The 17850-nt window shown below is 39.4% G+C and overlaps 1 protein-coding gene across 6 annotated transcripts in view; it reads left to right on the forward strand.

Moving 5' to 3' along the window:
• PCSK5 (proprotein convertase subtilisin/kexin type 5) overlaps nt 1–17850 on the forward strand; it is a 151078-nt gene that overhangs the window by 47710 nt on the left and 85518 nt on the right. For all 6 annotated transcript variants that reach the window (XM_081930472.1, XM_081930474.1, XM_081930471.1 and 3 more), the window contains 2 exons: nt 2761–2904; nt 4561–4637. In XM_081930472.1, the coding sequence (XP_081786598.1) occupies nt 2761–2904; nt 4561–4637 (221 nt within the window). The remainder of the gene's footprint in view (nt 1–2760; nt 2905–4560; nt 4638–17850) is intronic.

The following is a 17850-nucleotide window of genomic DNA, read 5'->3' on the forward strand; positions in this document are numbered from 1 at the left end:
CAGCCTTGTTTGTTTACAAATCAGAAACATTATAAAACTTGCTCTTCAGCATATTGCATTGGGATTTCTATAAGAAAGAAGATTTTCCACCTAAGCATTAGGAAGAACTTCCTGACAGTAAGAGCTGTTCGACAGTGGAATTTGCTGCCAAGGAGTGTGGTGGAGTCTCCTTCTTTGGAGGTCTTTAAGCAGAGACTTGACAACCATATGTCAGGAGTGCTCTGATGGTGTTTCCTGCTTGGCAGGGGCTTGTGGTCTCTTCCAACTCTATGTTTCTATGATTCTATAGTAAGTAAAAAATGAGAAAAAGCAGGGTTTTAAAAATACATTGAGGCAAAATGGTTGTACACACAAAAAAAGAGAAAGAAATGAAACTACTAGCAAAAAGAGTTATCAAAAAACCAAGGATTAAATTTAAAATTTTAACAGTTGTAAAAAAAGAGGTGGATTCTAATTGCCAGACTTAAAACTACTGTTCTTAACCTGATGCACCACTTTAGCTAATAGGGCCTCCTGCTGCCGCCGCGCTGCCGGAGTACGATTTCTGTTCTCATCCTGAAGCAAAGTTCTTAACCTGAAGCACTATTTCTGGGTTAGTGGAGTCTGTAACCTGAAGCTTCAGGTTAAGAACAGTTTCAGGTTAAGAACGGACCTCTGCAACGAATTAAGTACTTAACCCGAGGTACCACTGTACTTTTGAAGCAGCTTGTATGATCTGGTTATAGGAATTAAAGAATACAGGATTGTTAGACCTGGAATGTTATGGGAAACATTATGGGTAGCATGCTTATTTGTGGTATGATAAGGTAAAAATACACAAAGAATTTTAAAATCATTGCAGAAGAAGGAGTATATATGGAATATAGACTAGATACTAAGCTTTATAAGCTTTATAAGAAGTGAAAGCTGGACCATAAAGAAGGCTGATCGCCGAAGAATTGATGCTTTTGAATTATGGTGCTGGAGGAGACTCTTGAGAGTCCCATGGACTGCAAGAAGATCAAACCTATCCATTCTTAAGGAAATCAGCCCTGAGTGCTCACTGGAAGGACAGATCGTGAAGCTGAGACTCCAATACTTTGGCCACCTCATGAGAAGAGAAGACTCCCTGGCAAAGATCCTGATGTTGGGAAAGATGAGGGCACAAGGAGAAGGGGACAACAGAGGACGAGGTGATGGGACAGTGTTCTCGAAGCTACCAGCATGAGTTTGACCAAACTGCAGGAGGCAGTGGAAGACAGGAGTGTCTGGCATGCTCTGGTCCATGGGGTCACGAAGAGTCGGACACGACTAAACGACTAAATAACAACAAACTAAGCTTTATTGGAAAAGAAAACACCTTTATGGTTTTCACCTATAGAAACCAGTCAGTACTCAAAAGAAAATAAATATGATGGAGAAGTGGGGTAAATATAGAGATATATTTTTCTGGAAATGTATGTAAATTGAAAAAGTTTGAAGAAATCTGAGAATGGATATCAGATTGGTTTCAATATTATCACACCAATGAGAATTTTAAAAAGGATCTATTAAAAGGTTTTATTATGAGTTCTGATTTTTGAAAAAAAAAAGCTTGAAGGAAGAGAGAAATTGAATTAAAAATGTATAAATTATTATTAGAATGGGAGGCGAAAGACGAAATAGTGAAAGTGGTAATGATGAAAAGGGTTAAGATTTAGGACACAATATAGAAATAAGCAGTATAGAAATAAGGCCAATACATGGCACTTTAAAAAAAACCAAACCTACTTGCCACCTTTACAAATTCCAAAGCACTAATAGATTGCATGGAGTACAAGGGAACTGATTGGGGGGGGGTGAATAAACTTTTGAGAACTCTTGTGGCTAGTATGTGTTGCTATGATACTTGTTCTAAGAATTTATTCCCCCGTTTTCTGCTTGTTCTCATGGAGCCCAGGGGAGCTGGAGCAAAGCACCACTCCTGAGGAAGGCCTGAATAGGATACTCATTAAAAGGATTCACACTCTCTGTGGTTCCCAAATGTCAGCCTCATTTCTTTATAAACTCACCTCCCCCATACAAAACAAAGAAAATATGAGAGAGAACAGTTCATTTTTCATTTAACATAAACTGGTGTACAAAAGCTCTGTCATAGCTGCTCTTCAATAAGCACCTAAAGTGGCAATTATTTGGGGGGAATTGTTTTGGCTACAGGTTCTTAGCTGCTGTTCCCCTCCTGCTGGTGCTGCACTAAACATGCCAGGAACTCTCTTTTTGTAGATATAAAGGAATCTGGATAAGTTTCCAGACAGCTATTTCAGGGATTATACAGTACATAACACTGCCTCTCCCTTCCCACCCACCCCAAGCATTTTTTGTGTTTCCATGGCTATTCTGTGCAGGCATTTTGTCTACTTTTATCCACATACAGTTGGAAAATTCAAATACACTTTCTCCCCCCAGCAATCAAGTGTACTGTACTATTGAATGCTTAGAAAAGAGCTGTGGGGTTTCTAAAGGCCCATAATAACAATTAAGTGCTCTAATAACTATACCCTGATATGATGAGCAATCTCAAAAGAAATAACTAGCTCTATTTTCATTTCATTTAGCATCCCTTTCAAATTATCTTGCTGTTTGTTAATTAGGGCATTGATTTTCTGTCTCTCCAGTTTAAATCAATATGCTCATTTGTGGATAATTAAATTGGTTATACTAATGAATAGGCTAATATTTCCTTGCATTGCACTGGCAACTAATTTCCTGCTTTTTTTTGCTTGTTTATTTTTCTTCCTATAGCACTGCAGCGATAATATAAACCTCTGTCAGTCAGATATGAATATTGTAGGTGCTTGGAGGAGAGGCTACACTGGAAAGAATATTGTGATCACCATCTTGGATGATGGCATTGAAAGAAACCACCCAGACTTGATGCAGAATTATGTGAGTCTCCACAGTGCTTTGGATAGCTGTTTTATTCTTTTATGCTTAATTGTTTATTTTAACAATTTGTATACTTCTTAATTAAAGTATCCTCTGAAAAGGTGTGCAGGAGACTCAGAATGAAACTTACAATTTTCATTTTGCAAGCCATGCATCTGAGACATGGGCACCACTAACTGCTGAAATTTTACCTATCAGTAAACCGAATCTGGTCTTGTCCTACACAAACAAGCTCAAATGTAATGCATTTGCTGTGTTGTTTCAATAATTAATCTTGTCTTGGTCTTTTGCTATGTGGCCATATTTGGTGTACTTTTCAGGCGAGCAATATTCTGAATCACTGCATCAGTCACACGCAATCCATGCCCTCTAACCCAGAGGGCTCTTACGGCAGGCCACACCCTACTACCCCAATGTTGGCAGCCCTGTTTCAGATAGAGTTGCTGATGAACAGGATTCTGAATTGCTGCACAATTCACACATAATCTATGTTCAGGGCCATGATCCCTGTTTTGATTGCTGCGAGTCCAACTACCATACCAACAAAGCACCAATAATATCTCTAAACTCCAGTATTCAAAAGTATCTGGTGGTATTTTCTGCTACACTTCCTGTTCGGCACTATCCTTAGCTTGCTGCTAGAATATATTATTAGGACATGGTAGAATCTCAATAGTTAACACATTTCTAGATTCTCACTGAGCATAAATTAACCAGGGATTACTAACTCCACCAATTCAAGTCCTTCATGAATTTAACAGATCAACTTAATTCTCCACGTCGTTTGCTACCTATTACCTAAGCTAAAAAAATCACATAAGAGAAAATGACATTAATGTTTAATTGTATTACATATGTGAATGAATATATTTTGGCAATGTTATACAGAATCACTTGAAGGCAATAGACTAATTAGTTTTGAACAAAGGTGAAATAAAGATTAATCTGCCTCATCATTCTACCACATCAAATAACAAGAGTTGCAAAGATACACAGATGTTTACATTGTTTTCTACAGGCAAATATGGAGAAGACAGAACCACATTTCACATCCATTAAAAGTTGCATATGCTCCCTGAAGATACAAAAAAATATGTCATCTAGTAGCTACTGTTAATAAAGATACACTTTCCCCAAACGGCTTTATTTTTCAAGTTGTATGTTTAAATTCTTTATTGACGCATGGAAATGTTTCCTTCAGGCAAATAATGTTCTCTTAGAATTATTTAAATTCCTTGGCCTTTTAACAAGAATAATGTAATTCAAGTTTGTGAACAAACTATTTATTACTGTGATAAAGAGGATTTTGATAAAGAAAAGAAATTTGAAATATAGTAAATAACTAAAACTACACAACTAAGTACTACTTAGATTAAAACAGTAGTTTTCATAAATTATAAAAAAAAATTTAATGCAACTTCAATTTTCCAGAAGTAATTTAAATAATATATAAATCCTGCAGGTTTAGAACATGTATTGCTTTCCTAAACCATGCAGCAACCACAAAACCACAGGAATGTTAGTTAACCTAATTACACTCCTGTAGAAACCTGCTGAGGAATGTATGAGCCAGATGAGTCAATGGCTAATTAATGAGGATCTGCAGTTCATTCTTTTTCCATCTCTCTTTCCATTTCCCTTCTCTGTTGACTGCAGGACCCAGATGCCAGTTTTGATGTCAATGGTAATGATATTGACCCCATGCCTCGTTATGATGCCAGCAATGAAAACAAGTAAGGCCCTCCTCTGTGGAATGCAAGGCATTGGAAATTCAGTTGTATCATGTGCTCTCTCTTTTTTCTACAGCACTAATTGCACAAGTTGAGAAATTCTATTTTTGTTAGAATTTTTAACTTTTATCTAGTAAAGGTAATGCAGGGTATGAATTGTGTCTTTTGCATCTCACATATACATGACATATGGTGAAGAAGCTACAGATAGATAGCCGTGTTGGTCTGCCATAGTCAAAACAAAAAAAATTCTTTCCAGTAGCACCTTAAAGACCAACTAAGTTAGTTCTTGGTATGAGCTTTCGTGTGCATGCACACTTCTTCAGATACACTGAAACAGAAGTTTCCAGACCCTTCTATATAGTGAGAAGGTGGGGAGGGGTATTACTCAGAAGGGTGGTGGGAATGGGTGATTGGCAGATAATTCCCACCACCCATTCTCACCACCCTTCTGAGTAATACCCCTCCCCACCTTCTCACTATATAGAAGAGTCTGGAAACTTCTGTTTCAGTGTATCTGAAGAAGTGTGCATGCACACGAAAGCTCATACCAAGAACTAACTTAGTTGGTCTTTAAGGTGCTAATGGAAAGAATTTTTTTTGTGGTGAAGAAGCTGTTTGAGCATATACAATATGATATATGTGTGTGTGTGTATATATATATATAAACAACAACTATGTATATGGTTAGATCTTTGAATAAAGTTGAGTTACAAATATTTAAACTGCATTCATTTTCAGAATGGTATTGGTGATACTTTCTCAGGTAGCTTCTGATACTTGCTTGTAATTCTGGTGTCTAGGTGCTGCTTTGAGTAATCTAAAACTGGTTGTTGTGTCTATACCAAACAGGAATCAAATACGTAGAGTTGTTGTTCACTAGGTTCATAAAATGCCTATTTTTTCTGTCTGTGACTGGAACATAGCTGAACATAGTTCACTGTATTGTGGTCTGGCAAGCGTCATTTTTGCAGTCTCAGGGTGGTCATAAAACCGAGAGGCTTACTGAGTTCCTATTGACTCACCATACATGACAGGTAGACTAAAACAGCTCAGTGACTGTCAAGTTGTGTAGACAAGGTATGGGGCTAGTCTGCCTATTATTACCTGAATACAGAAAGGTGGAGAAAAAGGTGGAAGCTCCACAAACTCCATAATTCTTAAAAGCACAAGTTCCCTTTTGTGAGTCTTAATATGCTTCTCCCCTGTTTAGGAAACAAAATACATTTATGGTGGGAATGGTATGTCAGGGCCTAAAGGCAGATGCGCCACTTCCTTTCTGTATGACTAAGCTGAGCAGTTTTATTGACTTGACTTCTCTGTTCTGGACACCTGAGAACTGGCTGACCAGCAGCCCTTCAGATATCTTTGTTGCAGGCTTTTTAGGACTTTAAAACAGCACTTTGAATTGCATCTGAAGATACACTGGAAGGCACTGCAGAACTTTAAGCATCAGCAATATATGTTTGATATGAGGGTCCAAGTTAACGTCACAACTACAGTGGTACCTCGGGTTAAGTACTTAATTCGTTCCGGAGGTCTGTTCTTAACCTGAAACTGTTCTTAACCTGAAGCACCACTTTAGCTAATGGGGCCTCCTGCTGCTGCCGCACCACCAGAGCATGATTTCTGTTCTCATCCTGAAACAAAGTTCTTAACCCGAGGTACTATTTCTGGGTTAGCAGAGCCTGTAACCTGAAACGCGTGTAATCTGAGGTACCACTGTATGTCCTGAATTAGATGAAGTATTTAAATGCTCTTCAAAGGCATTCCGACGTACGCTGCATTGCAGTAATCAAAAGTGGTTGTTACAAAACCATAGATAACTGCACAAAGGCCATTCATTTTACAGAGGAATGCTCAGAGTTTCTATCTCGTTATGCTTGGATTGCTATGTAAAATGAATCAATCCAAATGCTTTGATTCCAAATAGTGTCATCATCCTGGTGCATCTGAAATGAAGATGCAATGCCATGATTTAGAATTTTGTGCTGGCATAGATGTTGGAATAATCCAATTCTGGCCACCATTATCATTAAATCATTTAAAAAAGTTTAAAAAGTTAAAAATGAGGACATAAAAACAGAACTCCAGGTAAGACATATTTATTATATCATAGAGTTATCTAGTCCAAATCCCTCTAATGCCAGTATCTCAACTAGATCATCCATGGCAGATGGCCATCCAACCTCTGCTTAAAAATCCAAGGAAGAAAAGTCCACTACTTCTCATGGGAGTCTGTTCCACTGTCGAACAGCTCTTACTGTCAGAAAGTTCTTCCTGGTATTTAGTCAGAATTTCCTTTCTTGTGACTTGAATCCACAGGATCCTAGCCTCCAAAGCAAGAAAAAATAAGCTTGCTCATCCTCCACATGACAGCCCTTTAGATATTTGAAGATGACTATCATATCTCCTTCAATCTTTCCTCATGAGGCTTGGTTTCCAGACCCTTGGTCATCTTGGTTGCCCTCCTCTGCACACATTCCGGCTTGTCAATATTCTTCTTAAATTGTAGTCTCCAGAATTGGACACAGTATTCCAGGTGTGGTCTGACCAAGGCAGAATAGAGTGGGACTATTACTTCCCTTGATCTGGACACTCTACTTCTGTTGATGCAGCTTAGAATAGTGTTAGCTTTTTTTGCTGCTGCATCATACTGTTGACTCATGTTAAGCTTGTGGTCCACCAAGACCCTTAGATCGTTTTCACATGTACTACATGCAATACACTGATCTCAGCCATACATTCTATATAACCCTTGTAACTGATGGCCTCCAGTCAACTCATTAATGTTAGGTTTGTTAATAATAGACAGCTCAGACCTCAAGCTTCCACTGTACTCAAGATGCCACACTTTTTGCCAAGCAAATCAACAACTGAAAGCATGGTTGAGTAAGTACAATGAGGGGAATGACACAAGCAGACTCTGTACAAACGTCACTATTTCTGAGCATAAGGAAACAAGATTCTTTTTTAAAAGTGTCAATTTTTCATTTTAACCCAATTGATACTTTTTTGATAACTTATTTGTCTCTAGCCTTGTTGTTATCATAGCAATTACAATGGTCCCTTTGTTGTTTTCTTTCTGCAAGCTCATCACACATATTTAGTCATTGCAAATGATGGAGCAGTATTTTTTGTTTTGGTTGCCAAGTAGTGATGGACAGTCTTGCTTGATTTTTCTTTGCTATGTTCCACTTAATTAAGTGGCCAACAGAGAAATCTAGCATCTAGGATTTTATTCTCTGGATAGGAGGGAAGGGAACTACCTAAAACTCCAACATTATTTACCCCAGCAAGTTTTCCCATTCCTGCAAAGAAAGGTCAGCAGGTAAGGGCCTTGGCTCCACTCACAGGTCGAAGGCAGGCAGCAACATTTTGGGATGTAGGTCTCCCAGGATTCAGTTTGCTCCCACCTTTGAAGGCAAGAGTCCACCTCATTGCACCATTTGGTCTCATTGCTCTTTGTTCCCTCAAATACTGCACCTCACAGAACAAATCTTCTCTCTCAAGGTCCAATTCTTGATCCAGATCCCGAGTGGCTCCAGCTGATTACATGTAGTTTGAACGGTGACACCTAACTAAGCTGGACTTAACCTGCAGACATCACTGATAAACTCTAATCCAGGAGGCCCTCTACTTATACCAATCCACCCGGAAAACCTTTTGGCTCTGGTGCATGACCACAAGATGTTCCTACAAGAAACTGGAATTTTCTAATATCTTTTCCTGTTTCCAGAATGGCCTCGGTAGAGGCCTTTGCCCAAAAACTATCACGAAGTGGTGGCTCTCTCCTCCATCCTGTCATGACCATTCACTTTCCCCCTCTCCTCCCATCCACTCTTGAAATGATTCCTTAGAGGGGCAACTCTTAAAATGTTCCCTGACCAGGAAATGGGAAAAAGTATGATTGTGCCTTCCTTAATTGTAGTTTGCTATTCCCAATGAAAGGTGCAGGATCTGCCCTTAAGACAGACTGCAGTACCTATCATTTTCGCTCTACTTTCTCCTTTCTCTGTATGTCTCAGGCGTAGAATTTGATTTTTCCTTCTATAACTCCTGTCCTTTCTCAAGCTTTGTGAGTTCACAAACTGAATCCTGGGAGTCTTGCGGCCCAAAACATTGCTGCCTGCCTGCAACCTGTGGGTGCAACCAAGACCCAATCTGCTGACCTTTCATTGGGAATTAAAAACTTACAATTCAGGTAGGTACAATTGTACTTTTTGAATGCCCACTCAAGATTCATAGATTGACCCCGAAGGACATTTGGTACTGATTAAGAATTTTTATTTATTTATATAATAAAACATGTAAACTACTTACTAGAACAAAAGACCTCTAAGCTAGTTGACCATTTAAAAAATAATAATCAGCCATCTAAACTCAAAACAATTAAAACAGTATCTCCCCTAACATGTGCAATAGATTATTCTAGCTGTCATTTTTTGTCCCAGTTGCCTTTTCTCCTTGCTGGCTTTGGCTGGTGAAAACAGCATAGTCAAACTTCCTTGTTAATTTGGCATGTATAAAAAATAATTAAACAGAATATGGGGCTATAATACAGCAGGAATAGATGGTTGCAAGATTAGAAAGCTTGGCCCAAAACATGAAAGCCAAAATCTTCAAAGAATGAGAGTGGGAAAACGTGGGGGCATGGACTTCTAGCTGCTGAGTTCGTTGGTGGGGTGTAATGAGGAAACTCTTCTTTCTTAAGAACTTCAGAGGATGGAAATACCTACTACAGATATTTGTGCTATCCTGAGCATATTATTATTATTATTATTATTATTATTATTATTATTATTATTATTATTATTATTGCTGGTGTCACAAGTATCAAGTATTGAGCTGTGAAAAAGCTACAATTTTCAGGTTGCCCAATATTGTTTATGTAATATCCTTATTATTATTTTTTAAAAAAGGACTGTGTGTTACCTCAGTTTAAGTAATTTAATACTCATAGTAATTTATATGCCTTAAATTGTAGAGACACTTTTACATGTCCTGTTTGACTCTTCCTAATATTAAGAAATCCAAAACAAGACCACTTCTTAGTATTTATTGCAGGAGCTGCCAGGGCTAAAGTAGTTAGTTCCCTGTTTATGTGTAATGAACCCCCACAACCAAAGCTTTTTTCTAGCTCCAAAGGTGTCAGAACTTGCCTCCCCAAGAAGACCCATCCAAAGCCCAGAGACAATATCTTCTGGCTAGGGGGGTGTCTCCTTGTGAGCCAGAGGCAGCCTCTGTCAGTCTTCATTGGCGGAGGTGCCTCAGTCACCTTCACAGGTCTGGGGTGGGGATGGTGGAGATTGGGGAAAGAGGCAGCCTGCCCCACTTGCTACTCACACCCTGCTCAGGCTACAACATTGCTTGGGCCATGATAGTCTCTGCTGGCTCATTGTGGCTTACTTTCTGTGTTAGCTCCCACTCAGTGACCAACTAAAGTTCAGCTTTGGCAATTTATACTTTGGCAACTAGCCAGGCATCGTTTTGCCAAAAGTAGTTCTTTATCACTGCCCACTACTTTATTGCTTTTTAATAGGTGTCACATTATTTGATGGTATTTGATTTTACTGTTTGCTATTATATTCTAATGGATTATTGAATATTTCTTTATATGATATACAGTAGGTTGTTTATCTTAAAGTTATGTTTTTATTATGAATGTTTTTGTATTGGATCATATGTGATCTTTGCTGTCTGTTGTTTCTTCAGTTTGTAAACCGCCTTGTGCATAGTAATATAGAAAGGAGGCATACAAATTAAAAGTGAAATGAAATGAAACATACAGCGGATATATCAAAAGATTAGAGAATGTACCGTATTTTTCGCTCTATGAGATGCACCAGACCACAAGACGCACCTAGTTTTTGGAGGAGGAAAACAAGAAAAAAAAATTCTCAGAAGCTCAGAAGCCAGAACAGCAAGAGGGATCTCTGCGCAGTGAAAGCAGCAATCCCTCTTGTTGTTCTGGCTTCTGTGATCGCTGCGCAGCCTGCATTCACTCCATAAGACGCACACACATTTCCCCTTACTTTTTAGGGGGGGGGGAGTGAGTCTTATAGAGCAAAAAATACGGTAGTTGTTTTGGCCAGTTGGACAGTATTTGGTCAGATTGCAAGTAGCTGTCCATTAGGCATTCCATTATAAGACTTTCATTATATTATATTGCATTTGCTGACAGGCTATACATACTAACTAAATGACACTTTCCGTTTTTAAAACCAAGTTTTCAGAAGTGTGGATTCTGCCGGGAAGAAGCCTACAAACATTCATCACTTGAGCCCTGTGATAATTTTTAGGAAGCAATTATGGTTTCTTTAACTACTATGGTATGCAGGAGTCCTGCCAGATAATTAGTTTGGTTTGAACAAATTGGCAGAGACTCATGAAGTCGTCGGAGTCACAGGCCCACACTAGACTTTCATGTTTGCTTCATTAAAGACAAGAGTCAGCTGTGTATGAAATAACTTCTGCTATGCAAAGTGTCTTGTTTTGTTTTTATGCTGAAACTCCTGAGCTGACCTCTCTCATGTTCAGGTTTCACCTGTAAATATACTTAAAAGCAAAGGTGGGCTGACTTTAGTCTTGGATTGCCTTAAAAGAAAAGATTCTCATGGACTTTGTATGTTTTTCATTTACAAAGCAATAATCCATATTCTAAACATCTTACTATTTAAACCTCATCCATATTAAGTGATCATTCTATGAATTCTTGCTTTAGAAAATAAGAAAGGAAGAAGTGTGCATGCACACGAAAGATCATACCAAGAACTAACTTAGTTGGTCTTTAAGGTGCTACTGGAAGGAATTTTTTGTTTTGACTATGGCAGACCAACACGGCTACCTATCTGTAACAAGAAATACCTTGTTATATCAAAACAAAGTATTTAATTTAGTATTATTCATCATAACCCTAATCATTAGCAGGCATTAAGCAATCGGCCAGAAATTAGTAGACTTCATGCATTAAAAACCAGGAGCGATGTGTAATCGGCCTAAAAAGGTAGAGAATTTTAACGTATGTTCAAAGCTTAGCTGTATAACATGGTCTTATTATCATGACTGATCATTAAAAGAGGGGAGCAACCACACCTGTGCAGATAGGGAGTCCCATTACCAGCATGCCACAGTGGAAAAAGCTGTCTCAGATGCTCACAAATTGTGATTCTTAAAGTGTTGGGATGCATAACAGATGTTCTGATGTTGAACACAATGAGTGAATAGGACTGTATTGGGGGGAGGCGTCCTTCCAATATATGGTCACAAGCCAGTTATATGCAAGAACCAGCACTTTTAATTTTGCCTGGAGACTGCCTGGAAGCCAGTGCAGATGAAACAAAACTGGGGTGATAATGATCAGCAAAGCAGGCTCTAGAAATTAATCTGGTCACTGCATCATCAAATATAAATGTATTGTGAAAGAGTACATTTGTTAAGAACACAAAACAAGATTCAGGTTTAGAGTGCAAACGCAGGTTGTGTATCTTTAATCTCTTCTGGAAAATAATCATTGTAATGATAATTGTGTTCGGTTGCAAGACTGGCTTGCATGTTTGAAGTTATTATTCACAGTGCAGCCCTGTGGACATCACTGCATAAAACTTTCACAAATACAGTTTTATGGTGGTAATTTGCATGGGTGATGTGGCTGAAGAAAAGCCTATCATGTTCATGCATGTATTTAAAAAGACGTACTTAGGTGATTTGTCCTGTACAGGCAGCCCACTAGTGTGCATGGACCATAGCAGAATGTAACCCAGAATGTTACACTCCCTGAAGTCTGCAAGGTCAGTTGCAATTCAGTATTATACCTTACATCAAAATGACTGAGTAGCAGGGGCCACCAATCTGAAATGGGTGGGGACCAATTTAAAAGTTTTTTTTTTAACAACAACAACAAAAAAAAAGGTCAGGCACTTTGTTCACCTGAGTGTGTGTGAGAGTGTGCTTAAGTATGCTCTATGTATTTGTGTGACAGAAAGAGAGGGAGATACGTATATGGAGCCTGTGTCAGAAAGAGAGAGGGGAGATGTGTGGTCTGTTTGTGAGTGTGGTCTGTTGGAGAGTGAGAGATCCACTTGAGCAGAGAGAAGATATGTGTGTGTGATTATATATATGCAAAATGCATGAACAGGGCTGACTTGCCCATCAGGAGGACTGAGGCAACTGCCTCAGGTGGCAGAATCCCAAGGGGTGGCACCCCTGTCGGCACTCTGCTCACATCTTCTGCCGCTGGAGAAGCAAGGAGAAGCACCTTCAAGTGAGATCTCCTGGATCTCTCGTGATATATTGCCAAAAGCCAGCAGTCGCAGCCATAAGCAATGAAATGGGATGGGCAGTCTCTGTGTATGAATGTCTATGAAAAACAAATGCATGTGTGTTTGTGGTCTGTATGTGTGTGGTGGACGTTTGTAAGTTAGAGGTGTGAGGTCCCCTGGTACTGTGGAATGTTCCCTATTATTAGACCACAACAGCATAGTTGTGTGTGGAATCAATATTGTGTGATCTCCAATCAGCACCAGCAGGGCATACATGAGATTGTCCAGGGATGGGGTGAGGGAGCCGCAATGACTATACTCTCTTTAATTTTGTGTTATGTCATGACCCCAATGGCAGCCATTTTGTGTTATGCCACACCCCCATGGCAGATATTTTGTGACAGGTGCCTACAACACTTTCTCAAAACTGGAAATGTGCCCTTTGGTCCAAAAAGGTTGTCCCTGCACAGAGTCAACAATCAGGAAGCACTCCCAGAATCAAGCATAAATCGATACAACCATATTTTCAGTGGAATATGCTTTAGAAATACTTTTCAGTCGGGATCTGTATGGATCTTTGTTTTGTGAATGATTCATAGAAAATCTAATTGGAGGCCACAAAGGTTTAGCAGACCTGATTTTATAGGCTTGTTGAACTCATGTCAGCTCATAGCTAGACCTCATTTTCAGTCATTCAGAAAGCCAGGATCTCTATGAGACTACAGCTTGAGGTTACAAGAGGTGAAAAGGCTATGTACACTCACCCTAAATTGCAGCAGATTCTCAGAGACTGCACATCATCAAAGGGGTTATAAAGATGTCAGAAACAGAAATCATGTTATAATTTGGGCTACAAGCTGTTCAGTGCAATCCTCTGCATGTTTACTCAGAGGTAGGTTTCATTGTGCTTGAAGTGACCTACTCCTTAGTCAGTTTAATTAATACATCAGTCAACTAAAGTTTTAGCTGGTTAAAGTGTTCCAATTTTTTATTAGTGAGGATGAAATTTAATAGCTGGGCAATAAGGCAAGGACATATTAACTTTTAGACTACTTTCATTACTGTGAGACAGAAAAAATATGTTTAAAGATTACATTTAATGGTGTGAGATACAAGGGTTTTTGTGAATAACTTTTTCCTTAATTTTTGAAGAGAAAATACAATATCAAAACACCATGTATTAGGGCTGCCACATTTCAGAAAGTAAAAACCAGAACACCCCCCAAATTTTTGACTGACTTGCCTAAGATCTAGGACAAAGCGCCGCCTTTCGGAAATCCCCCCCCCCCGGACATCATCAAGGCACTAAAAGGTAGTAGTTAAGGGCATACAGTGGTACCTCGGGTTACATATGCTTCAGGTTACATACGCTTTAGGTTACACACTCCGCTAACCCAGAAATAGTGCTTCAGGTTAAGAACTTTGCTTCAGGATGAGAACAGAAATCGGGCTCCGGCGGCGTGGCAGCAGCAGGAGACCCCCATTAGCTAAAGTGGTGCTTCAGGTTAAGGACAGTTTCAGGTTAAGTACGGACCTTTAGAACGAATTAAGTATTTAACCTGAGGTACCACTGTATTATACAGTTCCTAAAAATTAAATAGTAGACCAGTATATATTGGATTAAAATATGATGTGAAATACAGTTGTTCAGAGTTCTTTCCCTAATGTCACAGAAAAGCACTTACACTGAGGCCAAGATAATACTAAAATGTATCTTTAAAGCATACATTGTTTAAATCACCTGTTTTTTCATCGGTTAACATTTATTTATATTCACATCTGCAGTCATAATTATAGTGTTACTTTACGAAATTTAAAGTGCAATACTATACCCACTTAGCTAGGTATAAGCCCCACTGAACTCAATGAGACTTCTAGATAGGCATATCCATGGGATTATGTTGTTAGTGTTGAATCTAAGAAAGCAGGTTAGTCTACACTAGTATAGAACAAAGGATGCTACCTTTTTTAGCTGCTTATAACTAAATAGCATGGGGAGAATTGAAACCAGCGAAACAATGATTTAAACAATTTTGAATCAAAATACTTTATTTTAACTGATTTATGAATTATATATGCCATTAAACAGGATTTTGCAAGGCAATATCTGGATCTCTCATCTCACCAAAAATCACATATATTTTAAGATTGACATTTTAACAACAAAGCAACTAACTCTTGAGTTACCAGAGCACTAGGAAGCTGGATATTTAATCTGTTGGATAGACTGTAAGACTAGCCCTTCTTATCATCAATGTAACCATATCCCTGCAATGTTAGTAAGTGTTGAAATTAGAATCTAGGCTAGGTTCCAGGGAAATTTTTACATCACGCTTAACTAATTACCCCTTGCAATTTTATTTAGACCTTCCACTTAAACATCTATGCAGAATTGGATGCTTATAAAACATTTAGTTGTCTAATTTCTGTTCTTAATATAATGTCGCTTAGGAAGCATGATTGTATTGATTGACATAATTTCTGTACATAGAATGGAAATCTTTAGAAGGAATACTCTGTACAAAGCATGAGCAACTTCAGTTAATTTTGTTGTTCAAGAGAAACAAACAATGAATCCAAGCAATGAATATTTTCTCCTAAGAAGTGAAAGCTGAACATAGTGTGTGACTGAATATATATTTAACATTCAGAGTTCACTTCAATTGGTTTTTGTTAGGAGCCTGACCTGGACATTGGGGATATACTTTGTCTGAGAAAGAGACTTGGGACCCATCATGGCCTCAGCCCACAAAGCCCTACACCACATCACAGATCATACTCTGCCACTTTCTCCATGGAGTTCTGATGAAGGTAGACCCATTGGGATATTAAAAATCAGTGGATAAGCTCTTGTGTGTCTGTAAGGAGACTTCAAAAATAAAATATATAGTCAGAAGGAGGGGTTACTCAGGTTGAGTAGGCACCTACAGCACCTTGTAGCTCAACTGATGACCAGGAAGGGAAATTTGGTTGCACTAGCCTAAAGCTGCTCAGTCTCTGCTGGACATTTCCTGATATTGCATTTCCCAGTAGTCCATCTTGGGCCCTTCTACTTCCATGGCTTGTTTTCCTACAGTTTAAGCATCAGCCCCTTTGCCCTGCCTTAGACTGGTCTTAGACTGCTTTGCCCTTGGTATGAAGAACTGACCTGGTACAATTCTAAAGCTGACCAAAGGCCATCTTAGGAGCTGTTGGCATATCTAGTCTACTGAGCATTTGTTCATCGCTCATTTATCTCACACTTTCCAATGCATTCTCCCAGCACTTCCCCAGTCCCTCTGTTTTGCTTTTAAAAAGAGTAAATTTGTTGCATTAGGACGACCGAGAGCTTTAATCCAATTTAGTTTTGCAAATCTAAAGTTCCGCTATGTGATTGAATCACAAATATAGCAGTCTGGAGGCCAGTGATGTTCCAGGAATGTGGGGCTCAAATTGGGGTATGTTGGGGATGGCTGAAGATTTGCAGAGCCTTAAACTGCCTCATTCCCCTGACAGATTCCCCAAAGGAGCCCCCAGCTGTACCACTCCTGGCACAATTAATTCCTTCCTGTTGATCGTGGGGCTGGAAATCAAAAAAGAGGTTTAATGAAAGCAAAAGAAGGGCTTGAAAAGTTCACTGCCACCCACTGTCCTAGTAACAGAGAGCCATAGCTCTGCTATGGGGTTCTCTGACACACATAGGGTTGCTCCATTCATTTAGCTTTAAGAAATGGGATTAATAGCCCCTGGCCTAAAATAAAACAGCTTTTCATTCATTTGCAGAATTGGGGGCGGGGGGGGGGCAGAAACATCAGTATTTATTTAGCCTGCAGCCCTTGGCCTAATTTCATGCAGATGGCAAGGAAAGGAAGGAGCTAAATGGCTGTTAATATTCTGTAAACTCACAGGTTCCTGTCAGACAGTTTGGGAGTATTTCAAATTATTATTTTCATTTCATTCACACACAGATCCAGTTACAGATAGGTAGCCGTGTTGGTCTGCCATAGTCAAAACAAAAAAAATTCTTTCCAGTAGCACCTTAAAGACCAACAACAACAACAATATTTATTACGGCCATAGGCCCATACAAGTAAAAACAACACATAAATAACAGCTTGTGTACGTGGGAAGAAAAAAGAAAGAAACAGCCGCTAAAACACCACAATATCACTAAAATACTATAAAATAGAATGGCATACTACGCCTTAGTTAGCTTGTAGTGCTCCTTGGCGTCGCTTTTGGGTAAGGACAGCGACCAGGAACCTTGCCACTTTCAGGGTCGTATGAGTATCCTTATCCTGCAAGATTTGGGCAAGGTGGAATTTTGGTGGGGTACCCTCTAGTTTCTGTATGATTGATCCCAACAAATTTGCCCGTGGCACATTGAACAGGGGGCAAGTGAACATGATGTGCTGGAGCGACTCCGGCGTCTCCTTATCACATTCGCACGTGGCGGGGGCTTGGCCCTTTGAGAATCTATGTCTCAGGACGTTGGAGGGAAAAACGTTGAACCTCGCTTTGGTGAAGGCCAGTCTATGGGCAACAGTCGAAAGGGAGGAGAGGTATGATGGAACGCAGTAAGTTAAAGTGATACCAATGTTCTGGGGCGAACAAACACCTCCCCCCAGCATATAGTTTCGCTGTAGATCGATGTCATCCAGTCTTTGGCGGATCAGTCTTTGAGCAGTAATTTGGTCTAGTTTTAGGGAATCTGAAGGAGAGATTCCGTAACTCAGGAGTTTGGCATGAATTCTACTAGTCCAAAGGCTAGAGAATTCATCTCGCCATAAGCATTGGACAAGGTAGTGGTTTGGTAATCTATAGCAAAATGATAACCAATAATTGAAGACTTGCTTCCACAGGCAAGTTTCTAAGGATGCGATCTTCAGTTCTAGTCGCATGGCTGCGTTGCTTACGCACAGGGGGAGCATTAGGAGCCGACGCAGGAATTGATTTTGCAGTGTCTCAAGAGGAGC

The sequence above is a fragment of the Podarcis melisellensis genome (genome assembly GCF_964234715.1).
Source record: "Podarcis melisellensis genome assembly, chromosome: 11".
Taxonomy (NCBI): Eukaryota; Metazoa; Chordata; class Lepidosauria; order Squamata; family Lacertidae; genus Podarcis; species Podarcis melisellensis.